At 44.8% G+C, this 18220-nt stretch overlaps 1 protein-coding gene across 3 annotated transcripts in view; it reads left to right on the forward strand.

Moving 5' to 3' along the window:
* The window catches only part of LOC133489105 (receptor-type tyrosine-protein phosphatase N2-like), a 148097-nt gene that overhangs the window by 50822 nt on the left and 79055 nt on the right, over positions 1 to 18220 (forward strand). For all 3 annotated transcript variants that reach the window (XM_061797842.1, XM_061797843.1, XM_061797844.1), the window contains one exon: positions 17959 to 18023. In XM_061797842.1, coding sequence (XP_061653826.1) covers positions 17959 to 18023 — 65 coding nt within the window. The remainder of the gene's footprint in view (positions 1 to 17958; positions 18024 to 18220) is intronic.

Below are 18220 nucleotides of genomic sequence, written 5' to 3' on the forward strand. Positions count from 1 at the left end.
GAACAATTTGTTAAATTGTCAATTCATATAATTATAACTGTGATTAACTATCTTTTATTTATTTTATGTGCATAATTTAAAAATACATTTTAGCATTTGAAAAAGTAAGAAACTTTAAAATATGTTTTGTCTTTTGAAAGAATAATAATAATAATTTATGTCATCATAACTACACGTTTTATGTAAAAATATTAACAATTAAATGGAATAAGAATATTGTGTAATTCTTTTATAATTGTAACTGTACATTTCATCATTTGAAAGAGTAAGAAAAGAAATAAAAAGTTTTACTTTAAAAAAAATGATTTTACAATTTATATTAACAGTTAAATGTATTTTTATTTAATAATTTAATAATTAAGTTCAATAAGTTTAACTTAATTAATATTATAATTATAAAAACAATGTTTTAAATGTTTTTTGCTAAAAATATGCCTTAATTTAGTTTAATAACTAATATTAATAAATAATAATAATTATTAAATTACTTACAACTACATTTTATATTAAAAAACTAAACTATTGTTGAAAATGTTTTAAATATTTTATCATTTCTATATTTATTACTGAATTTATTATTTGAAAAATAAACTATAGTATGATTTTTAATTTATATATTTTTTCATAATTTTGTTACTTATATAATAATAATAAATACACATTATATAATAGGGACATTAACAAATAAAAGCATTTATAAATAAAAGTTTAATAATAATATATTATATTAATATTAATAAATACAATTATCTTAACTACTAATAACTACACTGTCTATCATTAAATAAATGTTTTGGGTTTTTGATAAAATGGCAAATAATTTATAAATTAATTTATAATTTTTATAATTGACATTTAAATGTTTAAATGTTTATATTTTTGAAAAAAATATTGGTTTTATCTATTTTATCATTTATGTAATTGTAACTATATATTTTATTTTTTGAAACATAAGAAACCTAAATTATTTTATTTAATATTTATTGAAATAATTTTATAATTTTTGTAACCATAACTACAAATTTCATAATAAAATATTAACAAGTAAATGTTTTATTTAATAAATGTATTTTAAATTATTTTATAATTTATCTATGAGTGCACCCTAAGTGTTTGTTATTTAACTAAAATGTTTTATTTTATGATTTACTTAATTATGAATTTTATCATAGCCTATTTATCCATCCATCCATTTTCTGAACCGCTTCTCCTCACGAGGACCGCGGGTGTGCTGGAGCCTATCCCAGCTATCATCGGGCCGGAGGCGGGGTACACCCTGAACTGGTTGCCAGCCAATCGCAGGGCACATACAAACAAACAACCATTCGCACTCAGAGTCACATCTCCGGGCAATTTAGAGTCTCCAATTAATGCATGTTTTTGGGATGTGGGAGGAAACTATTTAATGGGGACAATATTCTTCTTATTGTATTTTAGAATTTTTATTATAACTAGACAATGTATTAAAAAAATCTAACTTTAAAATCCTATTAATTAGTTTACAGTTTACTGTAATATATAAAACATTGGTATGGACGAATTATTGAATTCCACCAAATTTGGTGGTGTTTTTTTTTTTTTTTGCCCACATAAACCCAAAAAATTATGATAATGTTATAAAAACATTTTGGGTACTCTCGGACAGCATAAACTGTTGAAAAACATGTAAACGTTTCAATTTACATATAATATATACACAACGTAAACATCAGGTACATGTCATATAAACAGTGCACATACGTATTTAGCTATATAATATCACTGTAGTTAGCAATACATAAATAGAAAAGTGCTGGAAAGACATGGATACATGCAAAAAATATAGGGGCCAAAAGAGTTTCCCAAAATGCATCAGTGTGTCACCGTGATGTTGCCGATGCGGCCGCGGTCACACTTCACCATCGATTATGTCGACAGTGTTGATTATCTCGCCGTTTCCTGCTCGCACGCTGCGGAATGTAAACGCACCTTGACGGACACACGGCAGTATTTACGGCGACAAGCGGAACCAACATCGCTAACCAGGTCACCTTGGATTCATTGAACCCGCTTGTGTGTACATGCACACACGCACACACACACTGGACAGTTGGAACGGGGCTTACTGAAAATTGGCTGGTCGCCCTTGTTGCCCCATTCAGTTTTGATAACTTTCACACAGACAAGGGAATCGGGAAGTACCTGGCTTTCTCAGGCTGTGTGAAAGGGGCTATGAGAGAATTGCCAGGTAACCCTCATCCGCAAAATCAATGTTAATATCTTTCACACATACAAGCAAATCTGGAAAAATCTGGTTTTGGCATGTACAGTAAAAGGGGCTGCAATGATATTGCTGGGTCACTCATATCCCCACAATCAGTTTCAATACCTTTCACACATACTATGTAAGCGAATCTAGAAATTTCAGGCTTTGACCTAAAGAGTGAAAGGGGCTGCTAGAAAATTGGCAGGTGGCTCTTGTCTGGCCATTCCATGTAAGTACCTTTGACATATACCAACAATACTGCCAAAAGTTGAGCAGGTTGCCCTCAACCTCCCATCAGTACCTTTCACACAGACAAGCGATTCTGGAAAAATCTGGCTTTGACTTGCAGTGTTAAAGAGGCTGCCAGGAGATTGGCAGGTGGCTCTAGTCCAACCATTCCGTATCTGTACCTTTCATACAGACCAATGATATGGTAAATAGCTAGCTTTAAAGTGTAAAAGGACCTACTCGGAGGCCTTTGTGCCTCCATTCCCTGTTAGCACCTTTCACACATATCATTCCGAGATTGCACTCAGTCCAACTTTGAACTTCTGTGTTTGGAGCCGCCGGTGGTCCCCTTGGCGACAACGTGCAGGGATTCGGGTTCACGGTGTTAAAATTTGAAGATGGATGACATTGAGGCAGCTTTTTTAAAATCAAATCACCTGATGAGTTGCTGCTAACAAAGAGCCGCAGGATCAGACGTGGCGCCGAGATCTCTTATCGTGGAATTAGCTGCAACGGCAGCATCGCCGCTGTGCGTGCCTGCGGGCGCTGTTGATGATGTTGATGCTGCTGTTGATGTGTTTGTGCATGGGGGTGGCGAGAAGAAGAAACAAGCCCTCAGGTGGAAATAGGCTCGCTGCTCAATTTGCAACTTTACCTGTGAGTGTGTCAAAGGAAAACTGTGGAGGGTGGACATAATTATTGGTACACACTTTAGGAAGTGAAAAAGTGAAGAAAATATGGAAATGTAGTAGGAAACTTACAATAAATAGAAATACAGAAATTGTTTTATTGAAACATAAGTATTGGAACACCTGCAGGAAGTAAAATGAGAAGAAATGCCGAAAAAATTATTTGGACATTTACAGGAAGTGAAAAAAGGAAAGAAAATACAGACAAACATATTGGGACACAAAGACGGGAGCTTGGACAAAAGCATTGGAACAACTACAAGATGTGTAAAGTGTTAGTGACAGTGTTAGGACACATACAGGAAGCGGAAATGTGGAGTTTGGACAAAATCATCATTGCACATACAGTGAATAAAAAGATAAAATGTTATTGGGACTAGGGCTGTGCGATATTGGGGAAAAATGTCTTTGCAATTTTTTGTTTTTAACCCTGCAATATATATTGTGGGATAAAAAAAATACAGAATAACGTACTTGTGATGTGAAAACCAGTGCACATTTCTCTTTTACGCTCTGTTTTTTCTCTCTGTTTGGACAGTTCATATTAGTTTCAGTAGAAAATGAATTATGCTTATTAGAGCACAAAAGTATACTGAGTCATTTGTATAAAGTCTACCTTTCTTTAAATGCACTGTAGTATTGAGCAGATAACAGGAAACCGGAGTACCCAGAGAAAACCCACACAGGCAATGGGAGAACATGCAAACTCCACAATCAGTTATTTTACTCACGTTTTGGCAAAATATGTATGAATATTTCTATATTTATAGTTACTGCAAGACACATTTTTTTTTTGTTTACACCCAAATTTGTCCATTCACAAATGCCTTAGCCCCCCTGGTCCCCCAAGTGTAATCTGTTGCATCATGCGTTCGCTCGTCACATTTGGAACACATCCATCTGTCTGTCCATCCATCCATTCATTTTCTTGTGCTTATCCGGACTCAGGTTGCAGGGGCAGCACCTTAAGCAAGGAAGCCCAAACATCCCCCCCAGCCACTTCATCCAACTCTTACAGGGTATCCCGAGGTGCTCCTAGGCCAGCCGGGATATGTAGTCTCTCGAGCGTGTTCTGGGTTGTCTCCGGACCCTTTTCCCGGTGGGACGTGCTTGGAAGACCTCCCCGGAGAGGTGTCCAGGGGAAATCCTAATCAGATGCCCAAGCCACCTCATCTGGCTCCTCTCAATGCGGAGGACCAGCGGCTCGAATCTGAGACACCTCCCGGATGACCGAGATTCTCACCCTATCTCTAAGGGAGAGAGCATGGACACCCCGCGGAGGAAGCTCATTTCGGCCGCTTGTATTCGTGATCTTGTTCTTTCGGTCACAACCCATAGCTCGTGACCATAGGTGAGGATAGGAATGTAGATAGACCGATACATCGACAGCTTTACCTTTCGACTCAGCATGGTGGCCCTGGGCATCCACCTATGGGGGGAATCCAAATGGTGTCTGGGGGGCATCAACAGCCCTCACTCTATACATTTTCCTGGGCAAGCCTTGTCCAAGGGGACAAAAAACTTCAAATCGCATAAGGCATTAAGGCTTCTTTTTGGAATGCGGCTGTCTGCCTGAGCATGACTTAGATGGTTGGCGATTAATTGTATTGTTGTTGTTGCATGTGATGGAGTCCCTGCTATCACAACATTGTAATGAATAGTTGCTGTGAACTGAGTACTTATATACTACAGTATAGCAGCATTTATTAGCAAGAGCACAGTGAAACACACATCCATAATAATAATAATACTAATGATGATGATAATAATCCATCCATCCATCCATCTTCTACGCTTATCTGAGGTCAGGTCGCGGGGGCAGTAGCTTCAGCATGGACGCCCAGACTTCCCTTTCCCCACCCACTTCATCCATCTCTTCCGGGGGGATCCCGAGGCGTTCCCAGGCCAGCCGAAGGATGTAGTCTATCCAGCGTGTCCTGTGTCGTCCCCAGGGTCTCCTCCCGGTGGGATGTGCCCGGAACACCTCACCAGGGAGGCGTCCGGGAGGCATCCGAATCAGATGCCCCAACCACCTCATCTGGCTCCTCTCGATGTGAAGGAGTAACGGCTCTACTCTGAGATCCTCCCGGATGACCGAGCTTCTCACCCTATCTCTAAGGGAGAGCCCGGACACCCTGCGGAGGAAACTCATTTCGGCCGCTTGTATCCGGGATCTCGTTCTTTCCGTCACGACCCACAGCTCGTGACCATAGGTGAGGGTGGGAACGTAGATCGAACTTAGCTCTTTCTTTACCACAACGGATCGATACAAAGTCCGCATCACTGCAGACGCTGCACCGAGCCGCCTGTCGATCTCCCGTTCCATTCTTCCCTCACTCGTGAACAAGACCCCAAGATACTTGAACTCCTCCACTTGGGGCAGGATCTCATCCCCGACCTGGAGAGGGCACGCCACCCTTTTCCGACTGAGGACCATGGTCTCAGATTTGGAGGTGCTGATTCTCATCCCAGTCGCTTCACACTCGGCTGCGAACTGCTCCAATGAGAGTTGGAGGTCACGGCTTGATGAAGCCAAGAGAACCACATCATCTGCAAAAAGCAGAGCTGCAATACTGAGGGCACCAAACCGGAAACCGATGATAATAATAATAATAATAATAATACTGCGATTGGCTGGCGACCAATTCAGGATGTACCCCGCCTATCGCTCCGAAGATAGCTGGGATCGGCTCCAGTACGCCCGCAACCCTAGTGAGGATAAGCGGTACAGAAAATGGATAATAATAATAATTATTATAATACAGTGATGCCTCAAGATAGGAGTGAACCCACTACTAGTTTTTTGAGATAAAAGCTGTCATTCTATGGATTTTTTGCATTGACTTGCAAGCAAAAATATGAGATACGAGCAATATTCTATGGTGGTAGTTAACTCAACTCGCTTTACAACTAGCGAGAGGGCAGGGCTCAATTCTTGCTCTGCTGGATCTCAGTGCTGCTTTCGACACAGTCGATCACACTATTCGAGTTGATCGTCTTAGACACAAAGTGGGGATTAGGGATACTGCACTAAATTGGTTTTATTCTTCTTTTAGAGCAAACATTTGCAGTCACCATATGTAACTACTGCTCAGCTCCCTCTACCCCGGCCTGTGGTGTACTGCAAGGTTCGGTTTTAGGCCCAATTGTATTCTCTATCAATATGATGCCCCTTGGCCAAACAAGCGTGCACCATAAAGTATCCTTTCACTGCTATGCAGACGACACACAGATGTACCTTCCCCTGAGACCACAGGATTCGAGAAGCCTAGGTGGTTTTAATGAATGCCTCTCTGACATCAGTTGTTGGATGGCGCAAAACCTCCTCCAACTTCCATCCATCCATTTTCAACACCACTTTTCCTGGTTAGGGTCGCGGGGCGCTGGAGCCTATCCCAGCTGACTTCGGGCGAAAGTTGGACTACACCGTGAACTGGTCACCAGTCAGTCACAGGGCACATATAGACACGGACAACCATTTGTACTCACATTCACACCATCACTGAGTGGGAACTGAACCCACGGTGCCCACACCAAAGTCAGGCGAGTGTACCCCTACACTATCAGTGACTCTTCCTGCAACTTAATAACTCAAAATTTGAAATAATTATTTTCACCTCACAAAATACCACTGACATTATCAAATCTAGCCTTGGTTCCTTCTCCGACAACATCAACTATAAAACCAGAAACTTGGGAGTCATTTTGGTTCAGATTTCTCTTTCTAAACTCATATCAATCAAGTTGTCCACGTGTTTCTTTCACTCACGTAGCATATCCATCCATCCATCCATTTGCAACCAGCTTAACCGAGGTCGGGTCGCGGGGGCAGTAGCTTTAGCAGGGACGCCCAGACTTCCGTCTCCCCAGCCACTTCATCCAGTTCTTCCGGGGGGATCCCGAGGCGTTCCCAGGCCAGCCGAAAGACGTAGTCTCTCCAGCGTGTCCTGGGTCGTCCCCGTGGTCTCCTCCCGGTGGGACGTGCCCGGAACACCTCACCAAGGAGGCGTCCGGGAGGCATCCTAATCAGATGCCCGAGCCACCTCATCTGGCTCCTCTCGATGTGGAGGAGCAACGACTCTACTCTGAGATCCTCCCGGATGACCGAGCTTCTCACCCTATCTCTAAGGGAGACCCACAGCTCGTGACCATAGGTGAGGGTAGGAACATAGATCGACCGGCACCACTTGGTGCAGGAACTCATCCCCGACCTGGAGAGGGCACGCCAACCTTTTCCGACTGATGACCATGTTCTCAGATTTGGAGGTGCTGATTGTCATCCCAGCCCCTTCACACTCGGCTGCAAACCGCTCCAGTGAGAGTTGGAGATCACGGCTTGATGAAGCCAACAGAACCACATCATCTGCAAAAAGACCCCATACTCCCAAAGGACCCCCCACAGGACTCCCCGAGGGACACGGTCGAACGCCTTCTCCAAGTCCACAAAACACATGTAGACTGGTTGGGCAAACTCCCATCCACCCTTGAGGACCCTGCCGAGGGTGTAGAGCTGGTCCGCTGTTCCACAGCCAGGATGAAAACCACACTGCTCCTCCTGGAGCTGAGATTCGACTTCCCGACGGACCCTCCTCTCCAGCACCCCTTAATAGACCTTACCAGGGCGGCTGAGGAGTGTGATCCCCCTGTAGTTGGAACACACCCTCCTTCATTTATTCTCACTGTTTCAAATAGATGGCACCACATCACTCCAATTTTAGTTTCGCATCACTTCATTGACTTCCAGTCCATTTTAGAATTGATTGGGTATAAAAGGAGCATACCTGAAAAGCTCAGATGTTCACAAGCAAGGATGGGGCAAGGTTCACCACTTTCTGAGCTATGTGAGCAAGTAATTCACCAGTTTAAGAACATGTTTCAACGTACAATTGCAAGGAATTTAGGGATTTTATCATCTACGGTCCATAATATCATCAAAGAAATCTCTGCATGTAAGTAGCAATGCTGAAAGCCAACATTAAATGCCCGTGACCTTCGATTCCTAAGGCGGCACTGCATTAAAAACCGGCATTGTGTAAATAATATTGCCACATGGACTCAGAAACACTTGTCCAATGTCCGTTTACACAGTTCATCCCTGCATCTACAAATGCAAGTTAAAACGTTACCATAATAAACCATATATCAACTACACTAAGAAACGCCGCAGGCTTCTCTGGGCCCGAGCTCATCTGAGATCGAATGACGCAATATGGAAAAGTGTGTTGTGATCTGATGAGTCCACATTTCCAATTGTTTGTTCTGGAAATCATGGACGCCGTGTCCTCTGGGCCAAAGAGGAAAAGGACCATCCGGATTGTTATCAGCGCAAAGTTCAAAAGCCAGCATATGTGATGGTATGGGGGTGTGTTAGTGCCCATGGTATACAGTGGGTATGGAAAGTATTCCGACCCCCTTAAATTTTTCACTCTTTGTTATATTGCAACCATTTGCTAAAATCATTTCAATACATTTTTTCCCTCATTAATCTACACACAACACACCCCATCCATCCATCCATTTTCTGAGCCGCTTATCCTCACTAGGGTCGCGGGCGTGCTGGAGCCTATCCCAGCTGTCATCGGGCAGGAGGCAGGGTACACCCTGAACTGGTTGCCAGCCAATCACAGGGCACATACAAACAGACAACCATTCGCACTCACAGTCACACCTACGGGCAATTTAGAGTCTCCAATTTATGTTTTTGGGATGTGGGAGGAAACCAGAGTGCCCAGAGAAAACCCACGCAGGCACGGGGAGAACATGCAAACTCCACACAGTCGGGGCCGGGGATTGAACCTAGGTCCTCAGAACTGTGAGGCTGACGCTCTAACCAGTCGGCCACCGTGCCGCCGGTAACACACCCCATATTGACATAAAAAAACAGAATTGTTGAACTTTTTGCAGATTTATTAAATAAGAAAAACTGAAATATCACACAGCCATAAGTATTCAGACCCTTTGCTCACTATTTAGTAGAAGTACCCTTTTGAGCTAATACAGCCATGAGTCTTTTTGGGAATGATGCAACAAATTTTTCACACCTGGATTTGGGGATCCTCTGCCATCCTTCCTTGCAGATCCCCTCCAGTTCTGTCAGGTTGGATGGTGAATGTTGGTAGACAGCCATTTTACAGTCTCTCCAGAGATGCTCAATTGGGTTTAAGTCAGAGCTCTGGCTGGGCTATTCAAGAACAGTCACGGAGTTGTTCTGAAGGCACTCCTTCGTTATTTTAACTGTGTGCTTAGGGTCATTGTCTTGTTGGAAGGTGAACCTTCGGCCCAGTCTGAGGTCCTGAGCACTCTGGAGAAGGTTTTTGTCCAGGATAACCCTGTACTTGGCCGCATTCATCTTTCCTACGATTGCAACCAGTCGTCCTGTCCCTGCAGCTGAAAAACACACCCACAGCATGATGCTGCCATCACCATGCTTCACTGCTGGGACTGTATTGGACAGGTGATGAGCAGTGCCTGGTTTTCACATGTACCGCTTAGAATTAGGGCCAAAAAGTTCTATCTTGGTCTCATCAGACCAGAGAATCTTATTTCTCACTATCTTGGAGTCCTTCAGGTGTTTTTTAGCCAACTCCATGCGGGCTTTCATGTGTCTTGCACTGAGGAGAGGCTTCCGTCGGGCCACTCTGCCATAAAGCCCCGACTGGTGGAGGGCTGCAGTGATGGTTGACTTTCTAGAACTATCTCCCATCTCCCAACTGCATCTATTGAACTCAGCCAGAGTGATCTTTGGGCTCTTCTTTACCTCTCTCACCAAGGCTCTTCTCCCCCGATTGCTCAGTTTGGCCAGACGGCCAGCTCGAGGAAGTGTTCTGGTCGTCCAGAAAACGTTTTCCATTTAAGGATTATGGAGACCACTGTCCTCTTAGGAACCTTAAGTGCAGCAGAATTTTTTTTGTAAACTTGGCCAGATCTGTGCCTTGCCACAATTCTGTCTCTGAGCTATTCAGGCAGTTCCTTTGACCTCATGATTCTCATTTGCTCTGACATGAACTGTGAGCTGTAAGGTCTTATATAGACAGGTGTTTGGCTTTCCTAATCAAGTCCAATCAATATAATCAAACACAGCTTGACTCCAATGAAGGTGTAGAACCATCTAAAGGATGATCCGAAGAAATGGACAGCATCCAACTTAAATATGAGTGTCACAGCAAAGGGTCTGAATACTTATGGCTGTGTGATATTTCAGTTTTTCTGTTTTAATAAATCTGCAAAAATGTCAACAATTCCGTTTTTTTCTGTCAATATGGGGGGGCTGTGTGTAGATTAATGAGGAAAATAAATTAACTTTAAGGATTTTATCAAATGGCTGCAGTATAACAAAGAGTGAAAATTTTAAGGTGGTCTGAATACTTTCCGTACCCACTGTAGGTAACATCTGTGAAGGCACCATTAGTTTTGGAACAACATATGCTGCCATCCAAGCAGTGTCTTTTTAGGGACATCCCCACCTTATTTCAAGAGCCATGAAACAGGCCCAAAAAATGTCATGAAGAGTAATGTTAGCAAGCCTACCAAATTTAAATGAATAAAAAAGAATCTTTAAGAACATAAAGTCAGGTTTCAAAACTTGAATAATAAGGGCCACCTCTCAGCTATCAGACGCTGTGGGCGTGTCGAATGGATGTGCCTGAAAGAATCAAACAACTGAGGGGGTGATAGCTTATACGATGTAAAATCACGTTAGTTGGCTGAACTTCAAAATTGAATGGTTATTGGGGACTTTAATCACAAAAATAAGCACACAGGTCAATTTACCCTCATTGTAGGTGACATGATGTCACAGCCCCGAACATGACAGGGGGACGGTAGAAGGAAGTCCAGTCAGTTAGACAGTCGGCACTGCCCCATTCAAGTGACCCACAAAGCCATGTTGTCTCTGGTGAAAGTTTACAAAACTATCCGTCGTAACTGCAGAGTCAGCTGGTGGTGTTGGTGTTTAGTTTGCCATCTGCATGTCTTTAAAAAGTCAATCCATCGCTTTTTTTAATTTCCTCATTTTGTGGGAGGTTAAGTAAACCTCACCGAGCTGTTCTGTTAATTGAGGCATCCAGAGAAAACGCAGTTTTGGGGTGTAGCCATCGTTAGCTTGTTAACTCTTTGCTGGAGTGGTAAATGGGCCTTGTTGTGGAAGCTAAGCACAGCTAACTCACAACTGAGCAGCATAACCAAACGAAATGAGGTCTCTTTGTACTTATATAGTCGGGGAGGGACCTCGTGCTAGAAAATATACGCCCCAGCCCCGTGATGTCATGGGTCTGTGTTTTAGCCCCGCCCACAAAATCAAGAAAATTCAAACGGTGAAAAAGATGCTTAAGCTATAGCTCAACAATTCAGCACTATATTGTTACAAGTCTTTGCATATGTTTTCAGCACTTACCTTCAAACATATTAATGTATTTAGAAACAAAACATGGATATCAGCTCAGTGCCTCTTTAACTCATTCACTGCCAGCCTTCCCAGTTAACACGGAGATTTTACTTCTAAAGCCGTCAATGGCAGTGAATGTCTTAAGCAAAAGACAATGCCAAGCCACATTTTGCATGTGTCCACACACTAATACATCCCTAAGGTGTTCTATCAGGTTTGTGTCAGGACTGTGCAGGCCATTCATGTTCATCCATACCAGATTATCTCATCCATTTCATTATGGACTTTGCTTTGTGCATTGGTGCACAATCGTGTTGGAACAGGAAGGGGCCATCCCCAAACTGTTCCCACAAAGTTGGGAGCAATGAATTGTCCAAAAGTTCTTGGTGTGTTGAATCCGTCAGAGTTCCCCTCACTGGAGCTAAGCGGCCAATATTTTGGACAATTTGATGCTCCCAACTTTGTGGAAACAGTTCTTCCATTGCTAAAACGTCTATCAGTTTAAACAGTAAATATCTTGTGTGTAGTGTATTCAATTTAAAATAGGTTTAAAAGTATCCTTTTATTCTTTTATTTACATTTTATTCAATGTCTCAACTTGATTGGAAAAGTTACTATCATGCAAATTGATTTAAATTTTGTACTATTTTATATTACTATACAGTATATACTGTAGTATTGTAAAAAACTAGGAACGTTCTGATGAATTTTTTTTGCACCCAAGTCAGTCTGATTTTGAGTATCTGCCGATACCTCAGCAATGCCTCAACAAGTATTTCTATTTTTAGAATTGTATTAAATTTTAGACTTTCTTTCAGATTTAAGATTTGTTTTTCATTTAATACAGAAATAATAAAGAAATACCCCTCCTTGAGTCGTCACCTTATCGTGGTGGAGGGGTTTGTGTGTCCCAATGATCCTAGGAGCTAAGTTATCTTGGGCTTTATGCCCCTGGCAGTGTCACCCATGACAAACAGGTCCTAGGTGAGGGACCAGACAAAGCACGGCTCAAAGACCCCTTATGATGACGACAAACGAACTTGGTTTTCCCTTGCCTGGACGCGGGTCACCAGGGCCCCCCTCTGGAGCCAGGCCTGGAAGTGGGGCTCGAAGGCGAGCGTCTGGTGGCCGGGCCTGCACCCATGGGGCCCGGCCGGGCACAGCCCAAAAGGTTAACGTGGGTCCCCCTTCCCATGGGCTCACCACCTGTGGGAGGGGCCATTGGGGTCGGGTGCAGTGTGAGCTGGGCGGTGGCTGATGGCAGGGACCTTGGCGAACCGATCCCCAGCTACAGAAGCTGGCTCTAGGGACATGGAATGTCACACCTCTCTGGCAGTGAAGGAGCCCGAGCTGGTGTGTGAGGTCGAGAAGTTCCGACTAAATATAGTCAGACTCGTCTCCACACACAGCTTGGGCTCTGGTACCAGTCCTCTCGAGATGGGTTGGACTCTCTTCCACTCTGGAGTTGCCCACGGTGAGAGGCGCCGAGCAGGTGTGGGTATACTTATTGCCCACCGGCTTGGCGCCTGTACGTTGGGGTTCACCCCGGTGGACGAGAGGGTAGTCTCCCTCCACCAAACAGCATTTCAGAGTACCCACCATTTTTGGAGTCCTTGGAGGAGGTGCTGGAGAGCGCTCCCGCTGGGTTCTCCAACGTTCTGCTGGGGGACTTCAATGCTTACGTGTGCAATGACAGTGAGACCTGGAAGGGCGTGATTGGGAGGAACGGCCCCCACGATCACAACCCGAGCGGTGTTCTGTTATTGGACTTCTGTGCTCATCACGGATTGTCCATGTTCAAGCATAAGGGTGTCCACACGTGCACTTGGCACCAGGACACCCTAGGTCGCAGTTCGATGATCGACTTTGTGGTCGTGTCATCGGACTTGTGGCTGCATGTCTTGGACACTCGGGTGAAGAGAGGGGCGGAGCTGTCAACTGATCACCCCCTGGTGGTGAGTTGGCTCCGATGTTGAGGGAAGATGCCGGTCCGACGTGGCTGGCCCAAACGTATTGCGAGGGTCTTTTGGGAACGTCTGGCAGAATCCCCTGTCAGAAGGAGTTTCAACTCCCACCTCCGACACAACTTTGCGGAGGCGGGGGACATTGAGTCCGAGTAGACCATGTTCCGCGCCTCCATTGCTGAGGCGGCCGACCGGAGCTGTGGCCGTAAGGTGGTTGTGGCGGCCATCCCCGAACCCGTTAGTGGACACCAACGGTGAGGGATGACGTCAAGCTGAAGAAGGAATCCTATCAGACGTTTTTTGGCTGGTGGGACTCCTGAGGCAGCTGATGGGTACCAGCTGGCCAAGTGGAATGCAGCTTTGGTAGTCGCTGAAGCAAAAACTTGGGTATGGGAGGAGTTCGGTGAGGCCATGGAGAAAAACTTCCGGACGGTTTCGAGGAAATTTTGGTCCACCATCCGGCGTCTCAGGAGAGGAAAGCAGTGCACCACCAACACTGTGTATAGTGGTGATGGGGCGCTGCTGACTTTGACTCGGGACGTTGTGAGTCGGTGGGGAGAATACTTCGAAGACCTCTTCAATTCCACCGACATGCCTTCCCATGAGGAAGCAGAGTTTGGGTTCTCTGAGGCGGGCTCTCCTATCTCTGGGTGGTTAAAAAGTTCCTCGGTGGCAAGGCCCCGGGGGTGGATAAGATTCGCCCGGAGTTCCTAAAGGCTCTGGATGTTGTGGGGCTGTCCTGGTTGACACGCCTCTGCAACATCGCGTGGACATCGGGGACAGTGCCTCTGGATGGTATGCTCCTTTTCTACCCAATCAATTCTAAAATGGACTGGAAGTCAATGAAGTGATGCGAAACTAAAATTGGAGTGATGTGGTGGCATCTATTTGAATCAGTGAGAATAAATGATGGAGGGTGTGTTCCAACTACAGGGGGATCACACTCCTCAGCCTCCCTGGTAAGGTCTATTCAGGGGTGCTGCAGAGGTGAGTCCGTCGGGAAGTCGAATGTCAGGTTCAGGAGGAGCAGTGTGATTTTCGTCCTGGCCGTGGAACAGTGGACCAGCTCTACACCGGCTGTCCGGTCCCTGTACGAGTTTGGTCCGCATATCCAGCAGTAAGTCGGACTCGTTCCTGGTGAGGGTTGGACTCCGCCAAGGCTGCCCTTTGTCACCGATTCTGTTCATAACTTTTATGGACAAAATTTCAAGGCGCAGCCGAGACGTAGAGGGGGTCCGGTTTGGTGGCCTCAGTATTGCAGCTCTGCTTTTTGCAGAAAATGTGGTTCTGTTGGCTTCATCAAGCTGTGATCTCCAACTCTCACTGGAGCGGTTCGCAGCCGAGTGTGAAGGGGCTGGGATGAGAATCAGCACCTCCAAATCTGAGATCATGGTCATCAGTCATCAAAATGTTGGCGTGCCCTCTCCAGGTTGGGGATGAGATGCTGCCCCAAGTGGAGGAGTTCAAGTATCTTGGGGCCTTGTTCACGAGTGAGGGAAGAATGGAACGGGAGATCGACAGGCGGATCGGTGCAGCGTCTGCAGTGATGCGAACTTTGTATCAGTCCATTGTGGTAAAGGAGGAGCTAAGCCGAAAGGCGAAGCTCTCAATTTACCGGTCGATCAAGGTTCTTTCACTCACCTATGGTCACACCCTGTGGGTCAAGCGGCCGAAATGAGTTTCCTCCGCAGGGTGTCCGGGCTCTCCCTTAGAGATAGGGTGAGAAGCTTGGTCATCCGGGAGGATCTCAGAATAGAGTCGCTGCTCCTCCACATTGAGAGGAGCCAGATGAGGTGGCCGGGGCATCTGATTCGGATGCCTCCCGGACGCCTCCCTGGTGAGGTGTTCTGGGCATGTCCCACCGGGAGAAGACCCCGGGGATGACCCAGGACATGCTGGAGAGACTATGTCTTTCAGGTGGCCTGTGTACGCCTCGGGACCCCCCCGGAAGAGCTGGATGCAGTGGCTGGGGAGAGGGAAGTCTGGGTGTCCCTGCTAAATCTACTGCCCCCGCGACGCGACCTCGGATAAGCAGTAGAAAATGAATGCATGGATGGATGGATAATGAAGAAATAAAAATAAAAGCAAAGACTTCACTGATCACTCTGAAAATGAGATCCGCACAAAATGTCAGACATTTTCTGCCCGTCATTGTGTTATACAATAAAAGTTGTATTTAAATGATGGAGTCGACACCAGCAAGGTGTTAAGAAGACGCAAGGCTTGACTTCCTGTGATTTATATTTACTTCAGCTGCGGTGATCAACTAACGTCATTACATCCCATGCTGTCGCCGGGGCGACAGTACAGCGCTACGTTCCCCCCTCTTGCCCACTCCTGCCTGCCTCAGCATTTGAGGGATGGCAGTTGTTTTCTTCTCATTATACGACTCTTGAGATGCAGCGGCGAGGCTGTGGGGGGTTCGCGGGGGCCGGCCAGGGTGCTTAATGGCAGAAATAATGAGCCAGTGGTGCTTGGAGCGCTTCATTCTGCCGGGCTAGGCCCTTCCCTTTTGTCCGGAGTGAAAAATGAGGTGTTTCTGGCTGTGTTTTTCCCTCTCGGCTCCCAGCTTACATTGAGTTAACATAAAGCACAGCTCGGGAAAGGGGCCGCCCTGCGTGACAAATGAAGCGTCTCTGTGTGTTTTGGAGGGAAAATAACGGCAGCCTTAGTGTCCAAATGAGATTAGCTTTTTTTTTTTCCGCCGACTTCCTAAGGGCCTTTTTTTTGTTGTTGTTGTTGTTTTTTTGCATTTTTTACACAACAACAAGGAAAGATGGAATATTGTTGGAGGAGAGAAAAACATAATAATCTGATTAGAATTAATTTCCTTTGCTTTGCTGACATTTAAAACCAAGTTCAGAACCATTGCAAGAACCTAGTCAAGAACCAAGTCAAAAACCTATTCCAAAATAAAATCAAAAACCAAGTCAATAACCTAGTCATACACTAAGTCAAGAACAATGTCAAGACCTAAGGCAAGAACCAAGTAAAGAACCTAGTCCAGAACTAAGGAACGACCATACCAAGAACTAAGTCGAGCCAGGTCAAGAACCTAGTCAAGATCCAAGTCCACAACCTGGTCAAGAACCAAGTCAAGAAGCATGTCAAGCACTACTGTAAGTGAAGAACCTAGTCAAGAACTATGTCAAAACCCAAGTCATGAAGTGAAGAACCTGTTTAAGAAGAGAGTCAAGAACTATGTCAAGAATGAAGTCAAGAATTAAGGACTATACTCTTCCGCTCGTGCAAAAGTCTCTTTTTTTTACGTGCCTGGCTTGCGCGCCCTCAATGTGCACGGATTCTCGTGTAATGACCTCTGCCACACCACCGTGCGTACCTGGCTTGTTTGTGCGTAACACCTTGAGAGGCGTGACTAGACGTTTTTGGCCTTAATTCTCAGCGGTATGTGTGGAGAAAACCAGGCACTGCTCATCTCCTGTCCAATACAGTCCAACACTGAAGCATGGTGGTAGCAGCATCATGCTGTGGGGGTGTTTTTCAGCTGCAGGGACAGGGCGACTGGTTGCAATCGAAGGAAAGATGAATGTGGCCAAGTACAGGGATATCCTGGACGAAAACCTTCTCCAGAGTGCTCAGGACCTCAGACTGGGCCGAAGGTTCACCTTCCAACAAGACAATGACCCTAAGCACACAGCTAAAATAACGAAGGAGTGGCTTCAGAAAAACTCAGTGACTGTTCTTGAATGGCCCAGCCAGAGCCCTGACTTAAACCCAATTGAGCATCTCTAGAGAGACCTTAAAATGGCTGTCTACCAACGTTCACCATCCAACCTGACAGAACTAGAGAGGATCTGCAAGGAGGAATGGCAGATAATCCCCAAATCCAGGTGTGAAAAACTTGCTGCATCATTCCCAAAAAGACTCATTGCTATATTAGCTCAAAAGGATACTTCTACTAAATACTGAGCAAAGGGTCTGAATACTTATGGCTGTCTGATATTTCAGTTTTTTTTTTTTTTTAATAAATCTGCAAAGATTTCAACAATTCTGTTTTTTTCTGTCAATATGGGGTGCTATGGGTACATTAATGAGGTAAAAATGAACTTAAATGATTTTAGCAAATGGCTGCAATATAACAAAGAGTGAAAAATTTAAGGGGGTCGGAATACTTTCCGTATCCACTGTATAAGCTATACTGTGTTCATGACTGGACGTATGGGCGCCAGTGATACGATGTCTTCGCCAATTTTTGATGTTTGACGTGTTAAATATCAAAACGTTAGTGTGTCACTAAACAATTCAATGACCGATGCGAGGGCTTCTTCCGTCAAGATGATTTGGTGAGTTGGCCCATCACGTCCTTCATTGCCAGTGGAAATCTGGCTGGGTGTCGTCCCATTCCATATAAGTCGGCGACAAATGGTGAAATTACATATCGCTTCACGCATTAACGGCTCTTTTGTTTTGGTCTCTTCATTGTTGCAGTGGCACAGAAATCATCGCTGGAGAAGGAAGCCAAGCTCAGCATCCTGGAGGCGGGAGTTGCAGACGTGAGTAAAGTGGTCTCGGACATTGACATGACAGACATTAACAGAGACATATTATGCATTTAGGAGACTCTTAATAACGTGTGTGGCATACTTTGGTCAAGAATTATAGAATTATAGTACACTTGACACCCGCCGAAGGCGAATACATCTTTTGTTACCATGACAACTGGGGGAAGCTAAGTTGGTTGAAAGAAGTG

The sequence above is a fragment of the Phyllopteryx taeniolatus genome, chromosome 14 (genome assembly GCF_024500385.1).
Source record: "Phyllopteryx taeniolatus isolate TA_2022b chromosome 14, UOR_Ptae_1.2, whole genome shotgun sequence".
NCBI lineage: Eukaryota > Metazoa > Chordata > Actinopteri > Syngnathiformes > Syngnathidae > Phyllopteryx > Phyllopteryx taeniolatus.